The sequence below is a fragment of the Nerophis ophidion genome, linkage group LG06 (assembly GCF_033978795.1).
Source record: "Nerophis ophidion isolate RoL-2023_Sa linkage group LG06, RoL_Noph_v1.0, whole genome shotgun sequence".
Classification (NCBI taxonomy): Eukaryota; Metazoa; Chordata; class Actinopteri; order Syngnathiformes; family Syngnathidae; genus Nerophis; species Nerophis ophidion.
The window spans coordinates 5,473,824-5,501,774 of record NC_084616.1 but is presented as its reverse complement, the minus strand read 5'-3'; the positions used below and the strand labels follow the sequence as shown (position 1 = coordinate 5,501,774).

Here is a 27,951-nt window from a genome sequence, read left to right as displayed (position 1 = left end):
GTAATAACATTGTTATTCTGAAGCTAACTGTAGAGGGGGCGTGGACTGCGGGCCTGCAGCGAAGCAGGGTGTTGCCAGGACAGGCCTCGAATTCAGCGACAGGTGCGTAGATGGCCCAGCTGGGCATTTTTTTATCTGATCACCTGTCGCTATGTCATAAGCAGCAGCCAGGAGGAGAGACGGGCTTGGGGCTAGAAACCAGAGCGCGAGCGAGAACGAAAGAGAAAAAGACAATTGCTGGAAAGCAACTGAGACTTATTGAAAAATAAAATAAATACTAAAACCCTGAAACAGGCTATCATGTCGGTGCTTGGTGGCCTGAAGAACCCCCAGGAGGGCAAGCACTAAACTAACCTATAATAAATGAATCACTTCTTACCCTTAACGCAACTTCTTGAACAAGTGCAATCAAAAAAGGACGGATGGATTCAAATGCATGAGCATGTTTTATATTTTGAACGTTATTTTTAACACTTTGATTACAAGTGGAATTATTCATTACTTATTGTGTTAAGCAGTGTCAGCTCAGAATTATCCGAGAGCCAGATGGAGTCATCAAAAGAGCCCCATCTGGCTCGCGAGCCATAGGTTCCCTACCCCTGCCTTACAGTTTCAATAGGGTCCTTGGCCCATTGCAAAAGGACTCCAAAGCTAAGGGGGTCAAATTACAGCGCGACGGTGCGGAATAATAATTATAAAGAAAGAAAGAATAAAACCTTACAGCAGGGGTCGGGAACCTTTTCGGCTGAGAGAGCCAAGAAGCCAAATATTTTTAAATGTATTTCCGTAAGAGCCATATAGTATTTTTTTTAACACTGAACACAACTAAACGCGTGCATTTTTAAGAAAGACCAACATTTTTAGAGTATAATACGTATTTTTTTCTTTGTAATAACATTGTTATTCTGAAGCTAACTGTGGAGGGGGCGTGCCCTGCGGGCCTGCAGCGAAGCAGGGTGTTGCCAGGACAGGCCTTGAATTCAGCGACAGGTGCGTAGATGGCCCAGCTGGGCATTTTTTATCTAATCACCTGTCGCTATGTTATAAGCAGCAGCCAGGAGGAGAGACGGGCTTGGGGCTAGAAACCAAAGCGCGAGCGAGAATGAAAGAGAAAAAGACAATTGCTGGAAAGCAACTGAGAGACTTATTGAAAAATAAAAAAAATACTAAAACCCTGAAACAGGCTCTCATGTCGGTGCTTGGTGGCCTGAAGAACCCCCAGGAGGGCAAGCACTGAACTAACCTATAATAAATAAATCACTTCTTACAACTTCTTGAACGAGTGCAATTAAAAAAGGATGGATGGATTCAAATGCATGAGCATGTCTTATACTTTGAACGTTATTTTTAACACTTTGATTAAAAGTGGAATTATTCATTACTTATTGTGTTAAGCAGTGTCAGCTCAGAATTATCCGAGAGCCAGATGCAGTCATCAAAAGAGCCACATCTGGCTCGCGAGCCATAGGTTCCCTACCCCTGCCTTACAGTTTCAATAGGGTCCTTGGCCCATTGCAAAAGGACTCCAAAGCTAAGGGGGTCAAATTACAGCGCGACGGTGCGGAATAATAATTATAAAGAAAGAAAGAATAAAACCTTACAGTTTCAATAGGGTCCTTGGAGTCCTTTTGCAATGGGCCTGGCGGACCCTAATTAAGATTTCTCCAGTCAGCAACAATGTGTGAGACAACGTAAATTAAACAATTAAACAAAAACAAATAACGGTTTGAAGTGGTCCAGGTTATCGGGGACTGTTATTACTGACGGACGGGTGTCGCGGTGTGACTGCAGCCAGGCACCGAAGAAAACATCGTCTCCATGGCAACGTTTCTGTGGCTTTCACTCATATTCCGTTTGTATTTACATCTAACACAATTTCCTAACTCATATGGAAACGGGGTTTGTAGGTTTTCAAAAAGGCAAACATTTGTCCAGCATTTCCTAACATCAACAACATTTAGTTGGACTGAGTTCACGGAGGAAGGAGCAGTCGGACTACCTCTAGAAGACTTTGCATCACTTTCACAGTCATCAATGCACATTCCAGAGCGCCATGTGCATGTTCGAGGCTTGCGAGTAGTTGTTCCACCTCGGAGCTGATGCCGTCGAGAGCTATTATGCTGATTTTAAATGGCTGCGACGTCATTGGCTTTCGGAGGCATATCAGCTGTCGCTGGCGGAGCAGAAATGTCCAAAAAGATACACGGAGGCCACCTTGTGAGAGGACATCGGCCATCAGTTTGAAAAGGGGTGCGTTGAGGGGGTGCTGGCACAGAACATTCAATCTAAATATATTCCAACCCAGGGACCCGTCTGTGTCTTTCCGCCTGGGGTTTGACCTTCTCCGCTGCAAGATGTGTGGGATTTTAAAAGTCTGCTGCCGTCACAGCAAATTGGGAGACGTGCGTCTGTTGTCAGGTGACAGCTCGGGACCGGTGCGGCTCAACCTTAGCTTTCTGACTCTTTCCGACGTTGTGACTCTAAAGCAGGGGTCGGGAACCTTTTCGGCTGAGAGAGCCAAGAAGCCGAATATTTTAAAATGTATTTCCGTAAGAGCCATATAATGTTTTTTTTTTAACACTGAAGACAACAAAACGCGTGCATTTTTAAGAAAGACCAACATTTCTTATTCTTTGTAATAACATTGTTATTCTGAAGCGAACTGTGGAGGGGGCGTGGCCTGCGGGCCTGCAGTGAAGCGGGGTGTTGCCAGTACCGGCCTTGAAATCAGCGACAGGTGCGTACATGGCCCACCGGGGCCTTTTTATTTGATCAGGAGGAGAGACGGCCTTGGGGCTAGAAACCAGAGCGCGAGCGAGAACGAAAGAGGAAAAAGACAATTGCTGGAAAGCAACTGAGAGACTTATTGAAAAATAAAACAATATTGTAACCCTGAAACAGGCTCTCATGTCAGTGCTTGGGGGTCTGAAGAACCCCCTGGAGGGCAAGCCCCACCTTAACCAATAATAAATAAATTACTTCTTACCAACTTCTTGAACATAAAAATGCATGAGAATGTTTTATGTCCATGCGTTTGTTACGTCTCGTCTCGATTACTGTAACGTATTATTTTCGGGTCTCCCCATGTCTAGCATTAAAAGATTACAGTTGGTACAAAATGCGGCTGCTAGACTTTTGACAAGAACAAGAAAGTTTGATCACATCACGCCTGTACTGTATATACCTTTATATACATATATACATACATATATACCTATACTGTATATACCTTTATATACATATATACATACATATATACCTATACTGTATATACCTTTATATACATATATACATACATATATACCTATACTGTATATACCTTTATATACATATATACATACATATATACCTATACTGTATATACCTTTATATACATATATACATACATATATACCTATACTCTATATACCTTTATATACATACATATATACCTATACTGTATATACCTTTATATACATATATACATACATATATACCTATACTGTATATACCTTTATATACATATATACATACATATATACCTATATTGGCTCACCTGCACTGGCTTCCTGTGCACTTAAGGTGTGACTTTAAGGTTTTACTACTTACGTATAAAATACTACACGGTCTAGCTCCATCCTATCTTGCCGATTGTATTGTACCATATGTCCCGGCAAGAAATCTGCGTTCAAAAGACTCCGGCTTATTAGTGATTCCCAAAGCCCAAAAAAAGTCTGCGGGCTATAGAGCGTTTTCCGTTCGGGCTCCAGTACTCTGGAATGCCCTCCCGGTAACAGTTCGAGATGCTACCTCAGTAGAAGCATTTAAGTCTCACCTTAAAACTCATCTGTATACTCTAGCCTTTAAATAGACCTCCTTTTTAGACCAGTTGATCTGCCGCTTCTTTTCTTTCTCCTATGTCCCCCCCTCCCTTGTGGAGGGGGTCCGGTCCGATGTCCATGGATGAAGTACTGGCTGTCCAGAGTCGAGACCCAGGATGGACCGCTCGCCTGTATCGGTTGGGGACATCTCTACGCTGCTGATCCGCCTCCGCTTGAGATGGTTTCCTGTGGACGGGACTCTCGCTGCTGTCTTGGATCCGCTTGAACTGAACTCTCGCGACTGTGTTGGAGCCACTATGGATTGAACTTTCACAGTATCATGTTAGACCCGCTCGACATCCATTGCTTTCGGTCCCCTAGAGGGGGGGGTTGCCCACATCTGAGGTCCTCTCCAAGGTTTCTCATAGTCAGCATTGTCGCTGGCGTCCCACTGGGTGTGAATTCTCCCTGCCCACTGGGTGTGAGTTTTCCTTGCCCTTTTGTGGGTTCTTCCGAGGATGTCGTAGTCGTAATGATTTGTGCAGTCCTTTGAGACATTTGTGATTTGGGGCTATATAAATAAACATTGATTGATTGATTTTGAACGTTATTTTTAACAAGCGGAATTATTCGTTATTTATCGTGTTAAGCAATGTCAGCTCAGATTTATCAGTGAGCCAGATGCAGTCATCAAAAGAGCCACATCTGGCTCGCGAGCCATAGGTTCCCTACCCCTGCCCTAAAGTCACAAAGTGACATTGACATTATTCACACCGTAGCTTTTGTTTACTTGCGTGAACATGACTTCCTGGTATCTGTTTTGGCTTTCTTTTTCAACTTTTTTTTTCATTGAAAAAATTAGTTGAGTTTATTTTGAACATGCGCACATACAACATGATACATCACAATTTCCAATTTCTCTTTTCAACATGTTGGAAAAGGAGTAGGGAGAAGCAGTTGCTATTTTTTTTTTTGTTCACTTCCTGTTCTCAATGTATTCACAATATACTCCATAAGTAATCACAATAAAAATAAATAAATAAATAATTGGTGAAGTAAGTTTTAGTCCATACGATGAGATAAGTAAGATTATTTTGAAAATGAAAGAATGAATGGGTGAATAAATTCAGAATGTTTATCATGGTTCTTCTTTTTTGTACTTTGTAAACACTTTAAGTTTGAAGAGTTTCTTGAAGTGGATCATATTAGAACATTGTTTGATTGCTTTGCTTAATCCATTCCATCATTTAATTCCACATACTGATATACTGAAGGTCTTAAGTGTTGTACGTGCGTACAAATGTTTTAAATGACATTTTTCTCTAAGATTATATTTCTCCTCTTTTGTTGAGAAGAATTGTTGGATCAAGTGTCCTTAACATTATCAATAGTAGCCTCTCTTCTGGAATAGTTCCAGTAGAGTTTAAACGACCTCTACTTAAAAAACCAAGTCTCGACCCCTCTCTCCTCTCTAACCTTAGACCTATCTCTAATCTTCCATACATTTCCAAACTATTAGAGAAGGTTGTCTACAGTCAGTTGTTGCCCTTCTTAGAGGATAATGGTATCTCTGAGCAGTTCCAGTCCGGTTTTAAAGCCCTCCACAGCACAGAGTCAGAAATTCTAAAAGTTTTTAACGATATCCTCCTGTCAACTGATTCTGGCGAATATGTCGTCCTGGTGCTTTTAGATCTGTCTGCTGCGTTCGACACCGTCGACCACGCCACCTTAATCACTCGTCTTGAGAACTGTGTGGGTATTAAGGGCGAAGCCCTCAACTGGTTCCGGTCGTACCTAGCCGACAGGAGTTTTTGTGTAAAAATAGACAGTTTTATGTCTTCCACAGCTCCTCTACCACACGGGGTCTCCCAAGGGCCCAATCCTACTTGCGTTTTACCTTCTCCCCCTTGGTTCTATTTTTAGGAAGTATGGTATTGCATTTCATTTTTATGCCGATGATTGCCAGATCTATTTTCCAAAGGCACAAAATAACACAGTTCAAAGTCTCATTGACTGCCTGCACGACATCAAAGGCTGGCTTTCAGTTAACTTCCTGAGTCTAAATGAAGACAAAACAGAAGTTATGTTGTTCGGTCCAAGTCGCTCTCCCTCCCCCAACGTTGACCTCGGCACTCTGACCCCGTATCTCAGCGACTGTGTCACAAACCTGGGGGGTAAAGTTCCACTCAGATTTTAAATTCGAAAAACAAATCAGCAGCGTCGTTCGAAAAAGCTTTTATCGATTACGCCAAATAGCGAAAGTGAAACCGCTTCTGTCAGGACATGATCTCGAGAAATTAATTCACGCCTTTATCTGGAATGGTTTAGACCATGGGTGCCCACACTTTTTCTGCAGGCGAGCTACTTTTCAATTGACCAACTCGAGGTGATCTACCTCATTTATATTTATTTATTTATGAAAGAGACATTTTTGTAAACAAGTTAAATGTGTTTAATGATAATACAAGCATGTGTAACACATATAGATGTCTTTCTTTCACGAAGACAAGAATATAAGTTGGTGTATTACCTGATTCTGATGACTTGCATTGATTGGAATCAGACAGTAATGATGATAACGCCCACATTTTCAAATGGAGGAGAAAAAAAGTGGTCCTTTCTGTACAATACCACATGAAAGTGGTTGGTTTTTGGCATCTAATTCATCCAGCTTCCATACACTTTACAAGAAAAACATTGGCGGCAAATTCCGTAGCTTGCTTGATTGACATTCACGGCACCCGAGGGTCTTGTGAGATGACGCTGGCTGCTGCCAGTTCATTATTATGAAAAAATGACAGAGAGGAAGGCGAGAAACACTTTTTATTTCAACAGACTTTCGCGCCATCCCTTCCGTCAAAACTCTAAAGGCCGACTGCACATTTCCTATCTTCACAATAAAAGCCCTGCTTCATGCTGCCTGCGCTAACAAAATAAGAGTCTGAGGGATCGCTTGTGCAAGCCAGTTTTCCGAGACTCTGTATTTAGTTAGCGCAGGCAGCATGAAGCAGGGCTTTTATTGTGAAGATAGGAAATGTGCAGTCGGCCTTTAGAGTTTTGACGGAAGGTACGGCGCGAGAGTCTGTTGAAATAAAAAGTGTTTCTCGCCTTCCTCTCGGTCATATTTTCATAATAATGATCTTGCAGCAGCCAGCGTCATCTCACAAGACCCTCCGGTACCGTGAATGTCATTTAAGTGACGTCTTGGTGAAGATTGATGATCACTCATTTTTAGGTCTATTTTTTTTTTAAAAGCCTGGCTGGAGATGGACTGACACACCCCCCGCGGTCGACTGGTAGCTCGCGATCGACGTAATGGGCACCCCTGCTTTAGACTACTGCAATGCCCTGTATGTCGGCATTAGCCAGGCCTGCAGCTGGTGCAGAACTCTGCTGCTGGTCTGCTAACACGGACCCGCAGACGTGAGCACATCACCCCTATAATAGCGTCCCTTAACTGGCTCCCTGTGCCTTATCCAATCAATTTTAAACTCCTTTTATTTGCTTTTAAATGTCTAAACAACCTCGCGCTAACATATCTCTCCGACCTCCTTCTGCCCCGCTCGATCTCTAAGATCAGCCGATCAGCTGCTACTGAGGGTCCCTGACACAAGGCTGAAGCTTAGAGGTGACAGAGCTTTCGCTGCTGCTGCTGCTCCCAAGCTCTGGAACGACCTACCGAGTGTTAAGACAAGCCTCCTCTCTTCCTGTTTTTAAATCTCTCTTAAAAACATACTTTTATTCCTTGGCTTTTAACACTAAGTGATATCCTGCAATGGCACCCCATTATACACCTGCTGTGAGCCTGTTTTTATGGGTTTTTTTTTTTTTTTAATCATGTTCTGTTTGTGTTGTGTTGATGGAGTTTGCATGTTCAATCTTTCTAAAATCATTGAAAAACTGTTCAATAACAGATTAGAGAGTTTCATGAATAAAAATAGAATACTCGAAGAGAACCAATATGGATACAGAGTTAATGTTTCATCTTCAATTGCTTTAATTGAAATTACAGAAGAAATGACCAATGCAATAGATAGTAAAAAATGTGCGGCACCAGTCTTTATGGATTTAACTAAAGCCTTTGACATAATTAATCACAATATTTTAATTAAAAAACTAGAACGATATGGCATCAGAGGCTTTAGTTTTAAACAGGATAAGAAGTTTTCTAACGATTGGCATGTGTTGCAATGTTAATATTTCATCATTGATATATAAACTATCAGACTGCGTGGTCGCTAGTAGTGGCTTTCAGTAGGCCTTTAACGTGGACTTAAACAAGTTGAAAAACTTATCGGGGTGTTACCATTTAGTGGTCATTTGTGCGGAATGTGTACTGTACTGTGCAATCTACTAATAAAAGTATCAATCAATCAATCAATTCAGTTATTTCACCTTTTTTTTGAAGCACATAACTCTACATGTGTTCATTCACAGTTTCGATGCCTTCAGGGACAATCTACAATGTAAATAGTCATGAAAATAAAGAAAACTCATTGAATGAGTAGGTGTGTCCAAACTTTTGGCCTGTACTGTACATTTTGGTACCCATCCATCCATCCATTTTCTACCGCTTATTCCCTTTCGGGGTCGCGGGCGCCTATCTCGGCTACAATCGGGCGGAAGGCGGGGTACACCCTGGACAAGTCGCCACCTCATCGCAGGGCCAACACAAATAGACAGACAACATTCACACTCACATTCACACACTAGGGCCAATTTTGGTACCAGTACCAAAATATTGGTATGGAAACAACTCTAGTACAGCTGCTGTGCCAGACAAAAGCAATCGAAAAATGTGCTTCAGCAAATATCACTTTTCTCATGCCAGCTTTGTGCTGCTGATTTTAGTCCCAGGACTTTTTTTTTTTTTTTTTTTACACCGCTGACTAAAACTCATAAAAATATTGTCAAAACAGAGACACACCACGGGACTTGACAACTAGCAGCACCTGCAGCAAACTACCGCTGATGGATGCTCGGCTTATGATGCGAGTCGACTTCACTGGATAGAAAAACAACAACACATTTCATTTTTTTTTTACCGGGAAATGTCTGAGAGAGTTATTTCCATGCAGCATGTCACGCACGCACACCTCAGCTCTAACGGGTCAAACTTAACACACAAGCAACACTTTTTTTCCTTCTAGATCTAGTCTGCCCAAGACCAGACTTAAGACCAGGGGAGACAAGGACCTTCTCTGTGGTCGGCCCTAAGCTCTGGAACACTCTGCCGCTCCATGTTCGAACTGCTTCCACAGTGGAGTGTTTTAAGTCTCGTCTTAAGACCCACTTTTATTCTTTGGCTTTTAACACTACGTGAGTTGTGTGGTCCTCTGTCCTCTGTGTTTTTTATACACTTTGATTTCTGTTTTACTGTTTTAATTGATTTTACCCTTTAAAATAGTTTTTAATCATATTTGTTTTTATATTGTTTTTATATTTATTTATTTTTTGTTTTTATTCAGTCATTGGTGGAGCATAATATATATATATATATATATATATATATATATACTTTTTTTTAAATTTTATTTTATTTATTCATTTATTTATTTTTTTACAATTGTTTTTAACATGGCTGTGGAGCACTTTGGAAAAGTTGTTTAAATGTGCTATATAAATAAAGTGGATTGATTGGATTGGATAGATCGGGGGTCGGCAACCTGCGGCTCTTTAGCGCCGCCCTAGTGGCTCTCTGGAGCTTTTTCAAAAATATATGAAAAATGGAAAAAGATGAAGTGAAGTGAATTATATTTATATAGCGCTTTTTCTCTAGTGACTCAAAGCGCTTTACATAGTGAAACCCAACATCGAAGTTACATTTAAACCAGTGTGGGCGGCACTGGGAGCAGGTGGGTAAAGTGTCTTGCCCAAGGACACAACGGCAGTGACTAGGATGGTGTAAGCGGGGATCGAACCTGCAACCCTCAAGTTGCTGACAAGGCCACTCTACCAACCGAGCTATAGATGAAGGGAAAAAATATATTTTTTGTTTTAATAGTGAAGTGAAGTGAATTATATTTATATAGCGCTTTTTCTCTAGTGACTCAAAGCGCTTTACATAGTGAAACCCAATATCTAATTTTTACATTTAAACCAGTGTGGGTGGCACTGGGAGCAGGTGGGTAAAGTGTCTTGCCCAAGGACACAACGGCAGTGACTAGGATGGCGGAAGCGGGGATCGAACCTGCAACCCTCAAGTTGCTGGCACGGCCGCTCTACCAACCGAGCTATACCGCCCCGGTTTCTGTAAGAGGACTAACATGACACAAACCTCCCTAATTGTTATAAAACACACTGCTTATATTAAACATGCTTCACTGATTCAAGTATTTGGCGAGCGCCGTTTTGTCCTACTCATTTTGGCGGTCTTTGAACTCACCGTGGTTTGTTTACATGTATAACTTTCTCTGGAGGATTGATTGGATTGGATAGATCGGGGGTCGGCAACCTGCGGCTCTTTAGCGCCGCCCTAGTGGCTCTCTGGAGCTTTTTCAAAAATATATGACAAATGGAAAAAGATGAAGTGAAGTGAATTATATTTATATAGCGCTTTTCTCTAGTGACTCAAAGCGCTTTACATAGTGAAACCCAACATCCAAGTTCCATTTAAACCAGTGTGGGTGGCACTGGGAGCAGGTGGGTAAAGTGTCTTGCCCAAGGACACAACGGCAGTGACTGGGATGGTGTAAGCGGGGATCGAACCTGCAACCCTCAAGTTGCTGACACGGCCACTCTACCAACCGAGCTATAGATGAAGGGAAAACATATATTTTTTGTTTTAATACGGTTTCTGTAAGAGGACTAACATGACACAAACCTCCCTAATTGTTATAAAACACACTGCTTATATTAAACATGCTTCACTGATTCAAGTAATTGGCGAGCACCGTTTTGTCCTACTCATTTTGGCGGTCTTTGAACTCACCGTGGTTTGTTTACATGTATAACTTTCTCTGGAGGATTGATTGGATTGGATAGATCGGGGGTCGGCAACCTGCGGCTCTTTAGCGCCGCCCTAGTGGCTCTCTGGAGCTTTTTCAAAAATATATGAAAAATGGAAAAAGATAAAGTGAAGTGAATTATATTTATATAGCGCTTTTTCTCTAGTGACTCAAAGCGCTTTACATAGTGAAACCCAATATCGAAGTTACATTTAAACCAGTGTGGGTGGCACTGGGAGCAGGTGGGTAAAGTGTCTTGCCCAAGGACACAACGGCAGTGACTAGGATGGCGGAAGCGGGAATCGAACCTGCAACCCTCAAGTTGCTGGCACGGCCGCTCTACCAACCGAGCTATAGATGAAGGGAAAAAATATATTTTTTGTTTTAATACGGTTTCTGTAACAGGACTAACATGACACAAACCTCCCTAATTGTTATAAAACACACTGCTTATATTAAACATGCTTCACTGATTCAAGTAATTGGCGAGCGCCGTTTTGTCCTACTCATTTTGGCGGTCTTTGAACTCACCTAGGAATAATAATAATAATGGATTACATTTATATCGCGCTTTTCTATTGTTAGATACTCAAAGCGCTCACAGAGAAGTGGGAACCCATCATTCATTCACACCTGGTGGTGGTAAGCTACATCTGTAGCCACAGCTGGCCTGGGGTAGACTGACGGAAGCGTGGCTGCCAGTTTGCACCACCACCTATCATTCATTCACCAGTGTGAGCGGCACCGGGAGCAAAGGGTGAAGTGTCCTGCCCAAGGACACAACGGCAGCGATTTGGATGTCAATAGGTGGGAAGTGAACTCGCAACCCTCAGGTTTCTGGCATGGCCGCTCTACCCACTACGCCATGACTATAGCTCTTGTCTCAAAGTAGGTGTACTGTCACCACCTGTCACATCACACCCTAACTTATTTGGACTTTTTTTTTTGCTGTTTTCCTGTGTGTGGTGTTTTACTTCTTGTCTTGCGCTCCTATTTTGGTAGCTTTTCCTGATTTGTTGGTATTTTTCCTGTGGCAGTTTCATGTCTTCCTTTAAGAGCTGCTCCCCGCACCTGCTTTGTTTAAGCAAGTAAGAATATTCAAGTTGTTACTATCGATTGTCATGGCATGTAGGGATGTACACTGTGGACCCCGTCTCTACTCCTCACACTGTAAGTTTTTGCTGTCGTCCAGCATTCTGTTTTTGTTTCCTTTGTAGCCAGTTCAGTTTCGGTTTCGTTCTGCATAGCGTTCCTTAAGCTTCAATGCCTTTTTTTATCGGCAACCCGCGGCTCTGGAGCTGCATGCGGCTCTTTAGCGCCACCCTAGTGGCTCTCTGGAGCTTTTTCAAAAATATGTGAAAAATGGAAATGATGAGGGGAAAAAACATGTTTTTTGTTTTAATTTGGTTTCTGTAGGAGGACAAACATGACACAAACCTCCCTAATTGCTATAAAGCATACTGTTTATATTAAAAATGCTTCACTGATTTGAGTATTTGGCGAGCGCCGTTTTGTCCTACTGATTTTGGCGGTCCTTGAACTCACCCTAGTTCAGGGGTCGGGAACCTTTTTGGCTGAGAGAGCCATATAAGCCAAATATTTTTAAAAGTATTTCCGTGAGAGCCATATATTTATTTTTTTTGACAGTGAATTCAATTATACGCGTGCATTTTTAAGAAAGACCAACATTTTTAATGTATAATAAGTATCTTAACATTGTTATTCTGAGGCTAACCACAAATAAATAAATTACTTCTTACCATTAATCCGACAGCTGCGGTAGAAACCGGATGGATGGATGAAAATGCATGAGAACGTTTGTATTTTGAATGTTATTTTTATATATATATATATACATATATACATCTCTACGCTGCTGATCCGCCTCCGCTTGGGATGGTTTCCTGTGGACGGGACTCTTGCTGCTGTCTTGGATCCACTTTGAACTGAACTCTCGCGGCTGTGTTGGAGCCACTATGGATTGAACTTTGACAGTATCATGTTTGAGCCGCTCGACATCCATTGCTTTCGGTCCCCTATGGGTGGGGGGAGGGGTGGGGGTCCCCTGGGGTTCCCCACATTTGAGGTCCTCTCCAAGGTTTCTTATAGTCATCATTGTCACTGGCGTCCCACTAGGTGAGTTTTCCTTGCCCTTATGTGGGTTCTTCCGAGGATGTCGTAGTCGTAGTGGTTTGTACAGTCCTTTGAGACATTTGTGATTTAGGGCTGTATAAATAAACATTGATTGATTGATTGATTTTTGACACTGTGATTTCCAGCGGAATTATTCATTATCATTATCGTATTAAGCAATGTCAGCTAAGATTTATCTGAGCCAGGTGCAGTCATCAAAAGAGCCATAGGTTCCCTACCCCTGCTCTAGTTTGTTTACATGCATAACTTTCTCCGACTTTCTAAGACGTGTTTTATGCCACTTCTTTTTCTCTCTCATTTTGTCCACCAAACTTTTAACGTTGTGCATAAATGCACTAAGGTGAGTTTGGTTGATGTCATTGACTTGTGTGGAGTGTGGTAATCAGACATATTTGGTCACTGCATGACTGCAAGCTAATCGATGCTAACATGCTATTTAGGCTAGCTGTATGTACATATTGCATCATTATGCCTCATTTGAAGCTATATTTGAGCTTATTTAGTTTCCTTTAAAACCTCTTAATTAAATTTATATCTAATGACACACTATCTGCATGTTATATGGCTTTTAAATTTGTTTTGCGACTCCAGACAGATGTGTTTTTGTATTTTTGGTCCAATATGGCTCTTTCAACATTTTGGTTTGCCCACCCCTGTTCTAGATGAGGTGAAAAAGTCACATGTTCTTTCTTCCCCGAGGGAAACGGCAACCGCGGCTCGGTTTTCAGCAACAGGCTAGCATCAAGTCGGAGTAGTTAAGCATGCTAATGAAGCGTCACATATTTAACAGCCGCCTGGGTGTGCACGCTCGGCGGAGCGTAACCTGGATCTGTCGAGAGGAAATTGTTGGGAGAGTTAAGGATAAAAAAAAAAAAAAAAAGCCACCGGGGTTTATTCCCGTAGATTCAACAGCAAGGTTAGAGTGACATTATGTGCGGCGACTGTCGGATGGGAATATTCCTAAATGCATAAACACGAGTAAGGTCAGTTTAGACACGGCTGAGTGGAGCAGGTGATGAAGAAATGGAGGACACAGAGGAGCACATGTACGGCACGGGTTTTTCAAGAGAAATAACACAATTACCTCCCTGCTTGGCACTCAGCATCAAGGGGTTGGAATTGTGGGGATAAATCACAAAAGGATTCCGGAGCACGGCGCACGCTGCTGCTCACTGCTCCCCTCACCTTCCAGGGGGTGAACATGGGGATGGGTTGAATGCAGAGGACAAATTTCACCACACCTGGTGTGTGTGTGACAATCATTGGTACCGTATTTTTTGGAGTATAAGTCGCACCGGCCAAAAATGCATAATAAAGAAGGAAAAAAACATAAGTAGCACTGGAGTATAGGTCACATTTTTTGGGGGAAATTTATTTGATAAAACCCAACACCAAGAATAGACCCTTGAAAGGCAATTTAAAATAAGTAAAGAATAGTGAACAACAGGCTGAATACCATATTTCCTTGAATTGCCGACGGGGCGCTAATTAATTTAAAACCTCTTACCAAAGACATGCGGTAAATTTAGGCCTGTGCTTATAAATTTGAGTGTGATGTAAGGATACCATCATGAAAAGCACATTTAATAAAAAAACGTTATTATGGTCTTACCTTTACTTATAAATGAAGTCCATGCACAGCTCCTTCTGATCAAAAGCATCGATAACTTGTTTATAGAAGTCTTCCTTATCTTTCTTCGGTTTTAAAAGTCTCTCTGTCTCGATGGAGATCTTCCATTATTACCTCCTGCTTCGATTGAAAGTCCAGTTTAGAAAACTGTTTTATTTTAGATATGTAATCCTCCATGTTAAAAGTGCAAGCGAGAGGAAAAAATAAACGATTGCTGCTTGTTGTCACTTCTTCTGCAGCCGAGTAGTCGCAAGAAGGATCACTAGCGCCCTCTACCACCAGAAGGCGGGAGTCATTTAATGACTCATATTTGACACACACAGCTATGGTATATTAATAAAACATAGCTGCTTACTGTTCTTTTTAGCATATTCAATAGCTTGGACCTTAAATCCTACTGAATAGCTCTTAACCTTCTTCCTTTTATGCGATTTCAAATTATTGAAATCAGCCTCCTCCATTTTGAAAATGATGACAGGTGAAGTGTCACTCGTGACGTGACGAGTTTGACCCGGCGGAAATTCTAGACATGCGCTAATGAAAAAAATATTTTGCGAAACGAGTTTGACCCGGCAGTAATTCTAGTCAGGCGCATACTATATACCCGGCAGCAATTCAAGGAAATACGGTAAACGTACACAACACTAAATTCCTACCTTGCCTATGCTACCCGATTCTGCTTTAAAGTTGGAAAGAACATGAGAAAAAGTTGGTGACTGACCGTGACTTTATGTTGTCCGGTGAGGTTGGGCCACTCGCAGAGTAGCTGGCTCTCAGACAGGGTGAGGATGCAGGGAGTCTCCCCAATCAGCACCGTGTAGTTCAGGCGACTGTTACCCGGGGCTGCCGGGATCAGGTTACGACCCTAAACCCAAGCAAAGAAGCTGTATAGTCAGATAGTTTTGAAATAACTTAGCTAGTTAATGTAGCAAATGTCGACTACGATAATAATAATATGAATTCTGTATTTAAGTATCATACAGTCATATAACTGGAAGACATACTTCACTATTCTATTACAGTTACAACAACCACAACAATGAGGACTTCTAACATCCAATGAAGCTAAACATTACTGTACTTTGGATGCAACTATTAAAGCAGGAATGATTTGGACCATAAACAGACAAGGTAATGAAATAAAACACGTTCTGACCTTGAGTATGAGCGGAGATGTTGGTTTGAGCTCCAGGATCCCGTTGGAGCTGAGCGGTTCGAACACGGGGTCGGGGTAGTAGCTGAAAGTCTCGTTGACCACCACCAAAGCGTTCACATTGTCCATGTAAAACCCGATCTCATCCGGACCCGTGCCGGTTTCAGAAAAGCCCAGCTGGGACTCGGCCACGGACGGAGCTAGGCAGACCATCACGGAGTTGTTGTATACTGTGCAGTTCTGGAAATGAGAAGAAACAAGGAGGTTATTGTTGCCACTTATTTAATTATTGTGGACATGAAAATTATGTGTAAAGGTATTATCAGGGACCGAATGTCCCTTTGGGACAGAGGACCCTATTGAATTTCTAAGGTTTTATTATTATTCTTTTTTTATTCCGCCGCCTGTTTGAGCTGTAATTTAACATGCTTCAAAACTCACCAAATTTGACACCAGAACTGCCGAAAATTGCGATCTAATCAAAAAACCAAACCCGAAAACTCAAAATTGCGCTCTTGCGCCCCCTAGGAAGAAAACACAGACAAAACTATGTAACTTCCAGTAGGAACATCGTAGAAACCACCACTACGTAGGTCTCAGTTAGACCTATATTTCATACACTCACACCCCCCGGCTAAAATCAACAGGAAGTTTGCTATTCGCACTTCAATACAAATGTTGGCTAAAAATTTGGCTTTTTTTTCAAACATTATCTCCTCTGAGGACGCTTGTCGTTTCGGCTTCAAACTACCTCAGGAGAGAGATTGAACCCTTCTGATTAAAAGTTGAAGAAATAGTTTTAATTACTGCTACGGTTTTGATTTCATCAGCCTTCAAAGAACCGCTGCACTGAAAACCATTTCAAATATGGCCGCCGTGTGCAGTCATAGTGAGGAAGACGTTTTTTTTCCATACCGCCTGCTGCTGTTGCGCACGCACCAACATTCTTGAGGGAGGAGCTGTGATCGTCCATACCAAGATGGCTGCCAGGTGCCAAGGTAAGAGCTGTACGCTTTTTCTGTCTTGTTGTTTAGCTAAAAATATTGTTTGCTAACAATTAATAAATCACCTTTGTTCGGTAGTTAATCATATTCCAGGGATACTACATAAATATATCTCTATTGTATTATCAATTGTTTATTAGTCGTGCTTCGCCCTCGTGTGAAATATTTGTTAAGATGGCTGCCGGCTAGCTAACTTTTATCCGGGCTTGGGTCGCGGGGGCAGCAGCCAAAGCAGTCCCGTCCATCGCTGCTTGCAGCTTTAATTCCTTTTACTTTTTCAAATGTTCTAGTAATCGGACCATATTTTCGGTATATTAAATGGAATCTTTACCTGATGTGTGGTCAGGTGACCCTTCTGAAGAAGAGTACAGTGGATACAGGTCAGATTCCATCTAATATACCGAAAATATTGTCTGAAAAAGTATATGAAGAAGAAGAAATAATGTGAAGTGAAATGAATTATATTTATATAGCGCTTTTTCTCAAAGTGACTCAAAGCGCTTTACATTGTGAAACCCAATATCTAATTTTTACATTTAAACCAGTGTGGGTGCCACTGGGAGCAGGTGGGTAAAGTGTCTTGCCCAAGGACACAACGGCAGTGACTAGGATGGCAGAAGCGGGAATCGAACCTGCAACCCTCAAATTGCTGGCACGGCCGCTCTACCAACCGAGCTATACCGCCCCAGTGGCTGTATAGCAATGGACCTTTTTCAGCAAGGTAAAATTCCTTCTAAAAGAGACTTGGTAGTGATTTTAGGATTGTTTTCTAACGGGTTTCAGCACATTTTGGAACACCACCTGTTAGTTCCATAATGTTACTCACATTTGCGGTCCTCTCGAAGGTTTCTCATCGTCAATCTCGTCGATGTCTCACCGGGTTGTGAGTTTTTCCTTGCCCTTATGTGGGGGCTGATCCGCGGATGACGTTGTGGCTTGTGCAGCCCTTTGAGACACTTGTGATTTGGGCTATATAAATAAACATTGAATGCTCTGTATATTGTATAGGATTGCTTATTATTTTTATTGGATAGTAGTCTATTTATATTCTTAGTTTTTATCTTTATTACTTTTTGTGTAATTTATTTGTATCCCATATTTGTTCTCAATACCGCTCCTTAAAAGTCCTTAATCTCGTTATATGCAAATATAATGACAATTAAAGCTGCAAGCAGCGATGGAGGGGACCGAATTTTGCTGGTGTTTCCTGCCTTTACCAAATTAAACATATCTTTACCTGCACGTTACCTACCTTCCCTGCTTCCTGGGGTCACACTGGTGCTTCTTTCTGTCACCCATACACGCTGGTGCTTCCTGCCATCACCCAGACAACATATCTTTACCTGCACATTACCTACCTTCTCTGTATCCTGGAGTCAAACTAGTGCCGCCTTCTTTCACCCAGTCAACATATCTTTACCTGCACAGTACCTACCTTCTCTGTATCCTGGAGTCAAACTGGTGCCTCCTTCTTTCACCCAGTCAACATATCTTTACCTGCACAGTACCTACCTTCTCTGCATTGTGTGGTCACGCTGGTGCTTCCTGCTTTTAAGCGGCCATCTTGAGACGGCAGCAGCATCAGCGCAGCAGTTCTTTGAAGGCTCGTAAAATTAAAACCGGAGCAGTTATTAAAACTCTTTTCTCAACTTTTAATCAGAAGGGTTCAATCTCTCTCCTGTGCGAGTTGGAAGCCGACACAACAAACGCGCTCAGAGGAGATAATGTTGGAAAAAAGGTGACGTGTTTTTACAAAACTTTTGTTTTGAAGGGGAAATTGCCAACTTTCTGTTGATATTTGCTGAAGGATGTAAATGAATGAAATGTAGGTCTAAGTGAGACCTACATAGAGGTTTTTGTTTCATTCATGTTTCTTCGACATTTCTACGGGAAGTTAGAAGCAGTGGGGTGGTATAGCTTGGTTGGTAGAGCGGCCGTGCCAGCAACTTGAGGGTTGCAGGTTCGATCCCCGCTTCCGCCATCCTAGTCACTGCCGTTGTGTCCTTGGGCAAGACACTTTACCCACCTGCTCCCAGTGCCACCCACACTGGTTTAAAATGTAACTTAGATATTGGGTTTCACTATGTAAAGCGCTTTGAGTCACTGGAGAAAAAGCGCTATATAAATATAGTTCACTTCACTTCAGAGTTTTGGCTATGTTTTCTTAGTAGGAGCAGTTTTGTCTGTGTTTTGTTCCTAGGGGGGGCTAGAGGGCAATTTTGAGTTTTTATGGGGGGTTTTTATATTGCAATTTTCACCAGTCCTGATGTGTGTGTCCAGTTTGGTGAGTTTTGAAGCATTTTAAGGGGGTCAGATTACAGCTCAAAGAGGAATGACATTTTTTAGGAAACTTTTGTTTTGAAGGGGTTTTTGCCAACTTCGTCTTGATTTTTGCTTAAGTAAGTCAGTGTATGAAATCTAGGTCTAAGTCAGACCAACACAGAGGTTTTTGTTTCATGTCTCTACAACATTCCTCACGGAAGTTTGAAGCTGTTTTGTTTGTGTTTTTCCTAGGGGGCGCTAGAGCCCAATTTAGAGTTTTGGGTTTTGTTTTTTGGATTAGATCGCAATGTTTTTCAGTCCTGATGTGTGTGTTAAATTTGGTGAGTTTTGAAGCATGTTAAGGGGGTCAAATTACAGCTCAAAGAGGAATGACATTTTTTAGGAAACTTTTGTTTTGAAGGGGTTTTTGCCAACTTCCTCTTGATTTTTGCTTAAGAAAGTCAATGTATGAAATCTAGGTCTAAGTCAGACCTACATAGATGTTTTTGTTTCATGTTTCTGCGACATTCCTAAAGGAAGTTGCAAGCAGTTTTGTCTGTGTTTTTCCTAGGGGGCGCTACAGCGCAATTTTGAGTTTTAGGTTTTAGCTTTTTGATTAGATCGAAATTTTTGCCAGTCCTGATGTGTGTGTTAAATTTGGTGAGTTTTGAAGCATGTTAAGGGGGTCAAATTACAGCTCAAAGAGGAATGACATTTTTTAGGAAACTTTTGTTTTGAAGGGGTTTTTGCCAACTTCCTCTTGATTTTTGCTTAAGAAAGTCAGTGTATGAAATCTAGGTCTAAGTCAGACCAACATAGATGTTTTTGTTTCATGTTTCTGCGACATTCCTAAAGGAAGTTGAAAGCAGTTTTGTCTGTGTTTTTCCTAGGGGGCGCTAGAGAGTAATTTAGAGTTTTGGGTTTTGTTTTTTGGATTAGATCGCAATGTTTTCCAGTCCTGATGTGTGTGTTAAATTTGGTGAGTTTTGAAGCATGTTAAGGGGGTCAAATTACAGCTCAAAGAGGAATGACATTTTTTAGGAAACTTTTGTTTTGAAGGGGTTTTGCCAACTTCCTCTTGATTTTTGCTTAAGAAAGTCAGTGTATGAAATGTAGGTCTGAGTCAGACCTACATAGATGTTTTTGTTTCATGTTTCTGCGACATTCCTAAAGGAAGTTGCAAGCAGTTTTGTCTGTGTTTTTCCTAGGGGGCGCTATAGCGCAATTTTGAGTTTTAGGTTTTAGCTTTTTGATTAGATCGAAATTTTTGCCAGTCCTGATGTGTGTTAAATTTGGTGAGTTTTGCAGCATGTTAAGGGGGTCACATTACAGCTCAAAGAGGCGGCGGTATAATAATAATAAAAATTTAGAAATACAATCGGGTCCTCTGTCCCAAAGGGACATTCGGTCCCTAATAAAGTCCATTTGACAAGTTTTACCCAGTTAAACTTAAGTAGTTTATTTTTAAGTAAGATTAATTATTCAGCCCTGTAACGACAACACTTCTCTGACTCAAACTCAGATAAGATTCAGCATTAGTTCAGGTTAAACAACAACAAAAACACATTTTCTGTACTAAACTGATTCACAAGCATGTAAGAAAAAAACTAAACTATTTTCTCCCACAACATTTCCTTCCTTGTTCATCTTTTGTCTTGGCACAAACAAGCGTGTGTCACGGTGACATTTGTAGCAGCCTTTTGGTGGAAACTTCAAGACAGACACCTTGAGCAGGAGAAGCAGTAAAATGATGTCTGTGCTGCGTAAAATTTGATGGATAATCCGTGTTTCGGTGTAAATAATGGATGTGCGGAGAACATACGCAGGTATTTGAGCTCGCTTGTGTCCGCGCCCCCGCTCAAGTTGGGTTTTTTTTTTTTTCTTAAATTCATAATTCAGACTTTTGTTGGGATGTGGGATAAGGTCAATAATTCAAGCTGCGAAGACGGGCTGGTATTTAACATTTATAGTCCGTTCAGAGTAGCTTCCCTTGTAAGGACGTAGTGTGTGTGACAATAATACTCACATGAAAAGACTCCGCCTGCCCATATTTGGCCCTGATCTTTGGCTCTCTGATGGTTGCCAGGTTGGTTCCGCTCACTGTAAGCAGAGTTCCACCACTGCAGGAAGACAAGAGGAACGTTTCGTCAAACCAAGATCCAAATAACACGTGATACATGAAAAAAAATGATGTGTTCTTTTAGTGGGGGTATTGCGTGTGATCTACTAAGACCGCATGTACAATTGGTAAGTGCAAAAGTGGTGCAGAAAGCCCCAAAAACCCCGTTTCCATATGAGTTGGGAAATTGTGTTGGATGTAAATATAAACAGAATACAATGATTTGTGAATCATTTTCAACCCATATTCAGTTGAATATGCTACAAAGACAACATATTTGATTTTTTTTTGCAAATAATAAAGTTGTAATAAAATGCTCATCAAACACTTATTTGGGACATCCCACAGGTGTGCAGGCTAATTGGGAACAGGTGGGTGCCATGATCGGGTATAAAAACAGCTTCCCAAGAAATGCTCAGTCTTTCACAAGAAAGGATGGGGCGAGGTACACCCCTTTGTCCACAACTGCGTGAGCAAATAGTCAAACAGTTTAAGAACAACCTTTCTCAAAGTGCAATTGCAAGAAATTTAGGGATTTCAACTTCTACGCTCCATAATATCATCAAAAGGTTCAGAGAATCTGGAGAAATCACTCCACGTAACATTGAATGACCGTGACTTTCGATCCCTCAGACGGCACTGTATAAAAAACCAACATCAATCTCTAAAGGATATCACCACATGGGCCCAGGAACACTTAAGAAAACTACTGTCACTAAATACAGTTGGTCACTACATCTGTAAGTGCAAGTTAAAGCTCTACTATGCAAAGCGAAAGCCATTTATCAACAACATCCAGAAACGCTGCCAGCTTCTCTGGGCCCGAGATAATCTAAGATGGACTGATGCAAAGTGATAAAGTGTTCTGACGAGTCCACATTTCAAATTGTTTTTGGAAATATTCAACATCGTGTCATCCGGACCAAAGGGGAAGCGAACCATCCAGACTGTTATCGACGCAAAGTTGAAAAGCCAGCATGTGTGATGGTATGGGGGTGCATTAGTGCCCAAGGCATGGGTAACTTACACATCTGTGAAGGCACCATTAATGCTGAAAGGTACATACAGGTTTTGGAACAACATATGCTGCCATCTAAGCGCCGTCTTTTTCATGGACGCCCCTGCTTATTTCAGCAAGACAATGCCAAGCCACATTCAGCATGTGTTACAATAGTGTGGCTTCGTAAAAAAAGAGTGCGGGTACTTTCCTGGCCCACCTGCTGTCCAGAACTGTCTCCCATGGAAAATGTGTGGCGCATTATGAAGCGTAAAATATGACAGCGGAGACTCCGGACTATTGAACGACTGAAGCTCTACATAAAAGAAGAATGGGAAAGAATTGCACTTTCAAAGCTTCAACAATTAGTTTCCTCAGTTCCCAAACGTTTATTGAGTGTTGTTAAAAGAAAAGGTGATGTAACACAGTGGTGAACATGCCCTTTCCCAACTACTTTGGCACGTGTTGCAGCCGTGAAATTCTAAGTTAATTATTATTTGCAAAAAATATATAAAGTTTATGAGTTTGAACATCAAATATCTTGTTTTTGTAGTGCATTCAATTGTATATGCAAATCATTGTATTCTGTTTATATTTACATCCAACACAATTCTCCAACTCATATGGAAAACGGGGTTTGTACATACGGCTTGAATTTGGAAGAACTGAAAGAAAGGACGTGAGTAGCAAAAGGACCAGAAGTGGCTTCTCTAACCTTCAGTCTTCCCTCTTTTGGATCCCAAATGAACACTTGTCATTGACTTATTTGAAGAGCTCAGTCTTCATCTAAATGGTTCTTCATCCCACTTGTACAATGATGGCGTGCACTAGACCCCCCGCTTCCAGCCCCCATCGCTTTAAATGCTTTTCATCACTCATCAGCGCTGCAGCAAAGTGCCAATTCTCCGCCGGCACGCCAAAAAAAAAAAAAAGGGGGCAGACAATGAGGCAGAGATGATCAAATGTGATTTCACATCTAATCGTCATGGTCATACTTTGCTCGAGTGTGACGGTGACACTGTCAGAAACATGTCCGCTAAATGAATGTGTGCTATCATTTTCCCCTTTATTGTAAACGGGGGTGGGTTTTCTTAAACCAAACGCTGGCTGAGGGCGTTATTTGGCAAACATTGGCTGGGCAATGATATTCAGTACTGTGTCTTTATTAGAGGCCACCTCACAATTCCATTATGATTACAATTCGGGAGCTACGATTCAATTAAAAATCAAATATAAATGCATTGAATTATATTACAGTAATGGCCAAAAGTTTGGACACCTTCTCATTCAGCGTGTTTCCTTTATTTTCATGACTACCGTATTTTCGGAGTATAAGTCGCACCGGCCGAAAATGCTTAATAAAGAAGGAAAAAAACATATATACGCCCCACTGGAGTATAAGTCGCATTTTTGGGGGAAATTTATTTGATAAAACCCAACACCAAGAGCAGACATTTTAAAGGCAATTTAAAATAAAGCTGCAAGCAGCAATGGACGGGACCGAGTATAAAGTGAGGCAAAAAAGTATTTAGTCAGCCAGCGATTGTGCAAGTTCTCCCACTTCAAATGATGACAGAGGTCTGTAATTTTCATCATAGGTACACTTCAACTGTGAGAGACAGAATGTGAACAAAAAATCCAGGAATTCACATTGTAGGAATTTTAAAGAATTTATTTGTAAATTATGGTGGGAAATAAGTATTTGGTCAAACATTCAAAGCTCTCACTGATGGAAGGTTTTGGCTCAAAATCTCCCGATACATGGCCCCATTCATTCTTTCCTTAACACGGATCAATCGTCCTGTCCCCTTAGCAGAAAAACAGCCCCAAAGTATGATGTTTCCACCCCCATGCTTCACAGTAGGTTTGGTGTTCTTGGGATGCAACTCAGTATTCTTCTTCCTCCAAACACGACAAGTTGAGTTTACACCAAAAAGTTCTATTTTGGTTTCATCTGACCACATGACATTCTCCCAATCCTCTGCTGTATCATCCATGTATCCATTTTGGTATCAACTCAACTCGTCGTGTTCCTGGGCCCATGTGGTGATATCCTTTAGAGATTGATGTCGGTTTTTGAGGGATCAAAAGTCACGGTCATTCATGCCGCTTACGTGGAGTGATTTCTCCAGATTCTCTGAAGCTTTTGATGATTTTAAGGAGCGTAGATGTTGAAATCCCTAAATTTCTTGCTATTGCACTTTAAGAAATGTTGTTCTTAAACTGTTTGACTATTTGCTCACACAGTTGTGGACAAAGGGGTGTACCTCGCCCCATCCTTTCTTGGGAAAGACTGAGCATTTTTTGGGAAGCTGTTTTTTTACCCAATCATGGCACCCACCTGTTCCCAATTAGCCTGCACACCTGTGGGATGTTCCAAATAAGTGTTTGATGAGCATTTTATTATAACTTTATTATTTGCAAAAAAAAAAAGTTTATCAGTTTGAACATCAAATATGTTGTCTTTGTAGCATATTCAGTTGAATATGGGTTGGAAAGGATTTGCAAATCATTGTATTCTGTTTATATTTACATCTAACAAAATTTCCCAACTCATATGGAAACGGGGTTTGTGGGGCGGTCTGCACCACTTTTGCACTTACCAATTGTACATGGGGTCTTAGTAGATCACACGCAATACACCTCCGTGCGTCGGTTGAGGTGGGCGGGGTTGTATAATATAGTCAGGAATAGTCATGGATGCAAAGGATTCTGGGTATTTCTTGTGTTGCGTTTATGTTGTGTTACTGTGAGGATGTTCTCCCGAAATGTGTTTGTCATTCTCGTTTGGTGTGGGTTCACAGTGTGGCACATATTAGTAAGAGTGTTAAAGTTGTTTATATCACAACCTTCAGTGTAACCTGTATGGCTGTTGACCAACTATGCCTTGCAATCTCGTACGTGTGACGATAGAGGCACCGAAATGCATGCGTCCGGCCGGCACGCAGATAGAATGGTGTAAAGGCGGGCACGATGACACGTTGTAGAGGAAGTTAAAAGTATAGCCATCACGGCACGCCCTCAATGTTGTAGTATGAGTGAAAATCGGAGAATGTTCGCCCCGAGTGATGTCCGGGAGAGGCACCAAAATCGCGAAACCCCCGAAATAATCGGGGAGGTCGGCGATTATGCAGCTGAGCCACATCAGAGTGGGCCGCGGGTTGCCGACCCCTGATATATTATATTATATATATATATATATATATATATATATATACACCGCTTATTCCCTTGGGGGCCGCAGAGGACGCTCGTGCCTATCTCAGCTACATTTGGGCGGAAGGCGGGGTACATACTGGACAAGTTGCCACCTCATTGCGGTATGTATGTATATACATATATATATATATATATACATATATATATATATATATATAAATGATAAATGGGTTGTACTTGTATAGCGCTTTTCTACCTTCAAGGTACTCAAAGCGCTTTGACACTACTTCCACATTTACCCATTCACACACACATTCACACACTGATGGAGGGAGCTGCCATGCAAGGCGCCGACCAGCACCCATCAGGAGCAAGGGTGAAGTGTCTTGCTCAGGACACAACGGACGTGAGGAAGTTGGTACTAGGTGGGATTTGAACCAGGGACCCTCGGGTTGCGCACGGCCACTCTCCCACTGTATATATATGTATGTATATATATATATATATCCATCCATCCATTTTCTACCGCTTATTCCCTTTCGGGGTCGCGGGGGGCGCTGGCGCCTATCTCAGCTACAATCGGGCGGAAGGCGGGGTACACCCTGGACAAGTCGCCACCTTATATATATATATATATATATATAAAAGCGGCCCTCTGAGGGCAACCACAACTGCGACGTGGCCCTCAATGAAAACGAGTTTGACACCCCTGCCTTAAAGCTTATAAAATTACGAGTTTAACCAAAACGTGTGGGAAAAATTGTACTTAACCGTACAAATGGAAGTGCACCTCAAATTCTGCCAACATGGAAGGAATAGCTGCACCCACAGCAGGACTCTCTCTGTCTAAAGCAAGTGTCAACTCTCACCTGGGAATTCAAATTGCGGTGTGATCAGCTTTTGATCCGTCTTAAGATGTTTAGTTTTGATGCTATTTAATAGTATTTAGGACATCAGGTCCTCCATTATGCTTCAGTTCATTGTAGTCTCAGCACGTTTACCTGGCGATGCTCCAGTCGGGTTCAATCTTGAGCACGGTGGGGTCCTCGGTGTAGTTAAACTTGACCTCCGGGTTTCTGAGCTCCGCGTCGTCTATGTCCACCAGGACGGGCGCGCTTCCTGGTGCCAGGCCAGCTGGCGTTACGCACACGATCTCATGGGCGTTCCTCCTAGATTGGGCGGACAAACATTGGCAGATGGCAGTTTGATCCGATATCACAGTGGGTTTTTAAAGTTTTTCAACCAAAGAAAAACCCGCTAAAACAAGGTCAGGTACGTTCAAAGGCACACTTTTTTCCCTACCTGATTGTGTTCTGCGTGGAGATTTAGTACACCTTTGTACTGTACCGAATAATTTGATTGTAAATACATGCCTCTAAATCAGGGGTCACCAACCTTTTTGAAACCAAGAGCTACTTCTTGGGTACTGATTAATGCGAAGGGCTACCAGTTTGATACACACTTAAATAAATTGCCAGAAAGAGCCATTTTGCTCAATTTACCTTTAACTTTATGTTATTATTAATAAAGCTAGCTAATTTGAATCTTTTCTTTCAAATGAAAAACAATGGAACATCATTAGTATTTTTTCCTGATAAAGATTAATATTAGAATTTTGATGACATGTTTTAAATAGGTTAAAATCCAATCTGCACTTTATTAGAATATATAACAAATTGGACAAAGCTACATTACATACATACAAAAACAAATCATTTTTCCTTCTAGATTTTCCAGAACAAAAATTTGAAAAGAAATTCAAAAGACTATGAAAAAAGATTTAAATTTGATTCTACAGATTTTTTTTTAGATTTGCCAGAATAATTTTTTAAAATTTTAATCCTAATAAGTTTGAAGAAACATTTCACAAATATTCTTTGTCGAAAAAACAGAAGTTAAAATTAAGAATTCTATTCAAATGTATTTTTTATTCTTTACAATAAAAAAATTAATTTACATGAACATTGATTTAAATTGTCAGGAAAGAAGAGGAAGGAATTTAAAAGGTAAAAAAAGGTAAATCCTAAAAATCTTTTTTAAGGTTGTATTTTTTCTCTAAAATTGTCTTTCTGAAAGTGTTAAGAAGCAAAGTAAAAAAATAAATTAATTTATTTAAACAAGTGAAGACCAAGTCTTTAAAATATTTTCTTGGATTTTCAAATTCTATTTGAGTTTTGTCTCTCTTAGAATTAAAAAAATATATATATATATATAAATATGTCTTGATTGGATTATCCAGAGAATAGTGCTCGATACCGTGGTAGAGCGCAAGGACATTAACACATCCGACACATACGTAGGATTAACCGAAGGAGCGTTCAAAACAAGATGGAATAATCACAACGCCTCCTTTAGAAACCAGACTTTGCAGAATTCTACAGAACTCAGCAAACACATTTGGAACCTCAAATACAATGTTGAATATTCAATAACATGGCAAATTCTTGCATCCAGCACACCTTACAACAGTGGTAATAAAAGATGCAACCTATGCTTAAAAGAGAAACTGTTTATTATATATCATCCAGATCTATCATCCCTCAACAAGCGCAGTGAAATCATTTCAACATGCCGCCATAGACGGAAACACCTCCTAGGTAACACATGAGCCAATCACCACACCCTACGCCTGCTTGTACCCACCCACTCTGTGCTCTATATAAACCATTGTATGTGAATGCTTCCATTAAAATCTCCTGATGATTGAGGGAACCCCTCATGAAACA

At 41.2% G+C, this 27,951-nt stretch overlaps 1 protein-coding gene across 1 annotated transcript in view; it reads right to left on the bottom strand.

The window, feature by feature from the left end:
• LOC133553997 (plexin-A1-like) overlaps positions 1-27,951 on the bottom strand; it is a 648,088-nt gene that overhangs the window by 112,023 nt on the left and 508,114 nt on the right. The window contains exons 20-23 of the mRNA XM_061902321.1: positions 26,227-26,394; positions 20,977-21,070; positions 15,688-15,924; positions 15,253-15,396 (exon numbers count right to left, since the gene is read on the bottom strand). Of these exons, the coding sequence (XP_061758305.1) occupies positions 15,253-15,396; positions 15,688-15,924; positions 20,977-21,070; positions 26,227-26,394 (643 nt within the window). The remainder of the gene's footprint in view (positions 1-15,252; positions 15,397-15,687; positions 15,925-20,976; positions 21,071-26,226; positions 26,395-27,951) is intronic.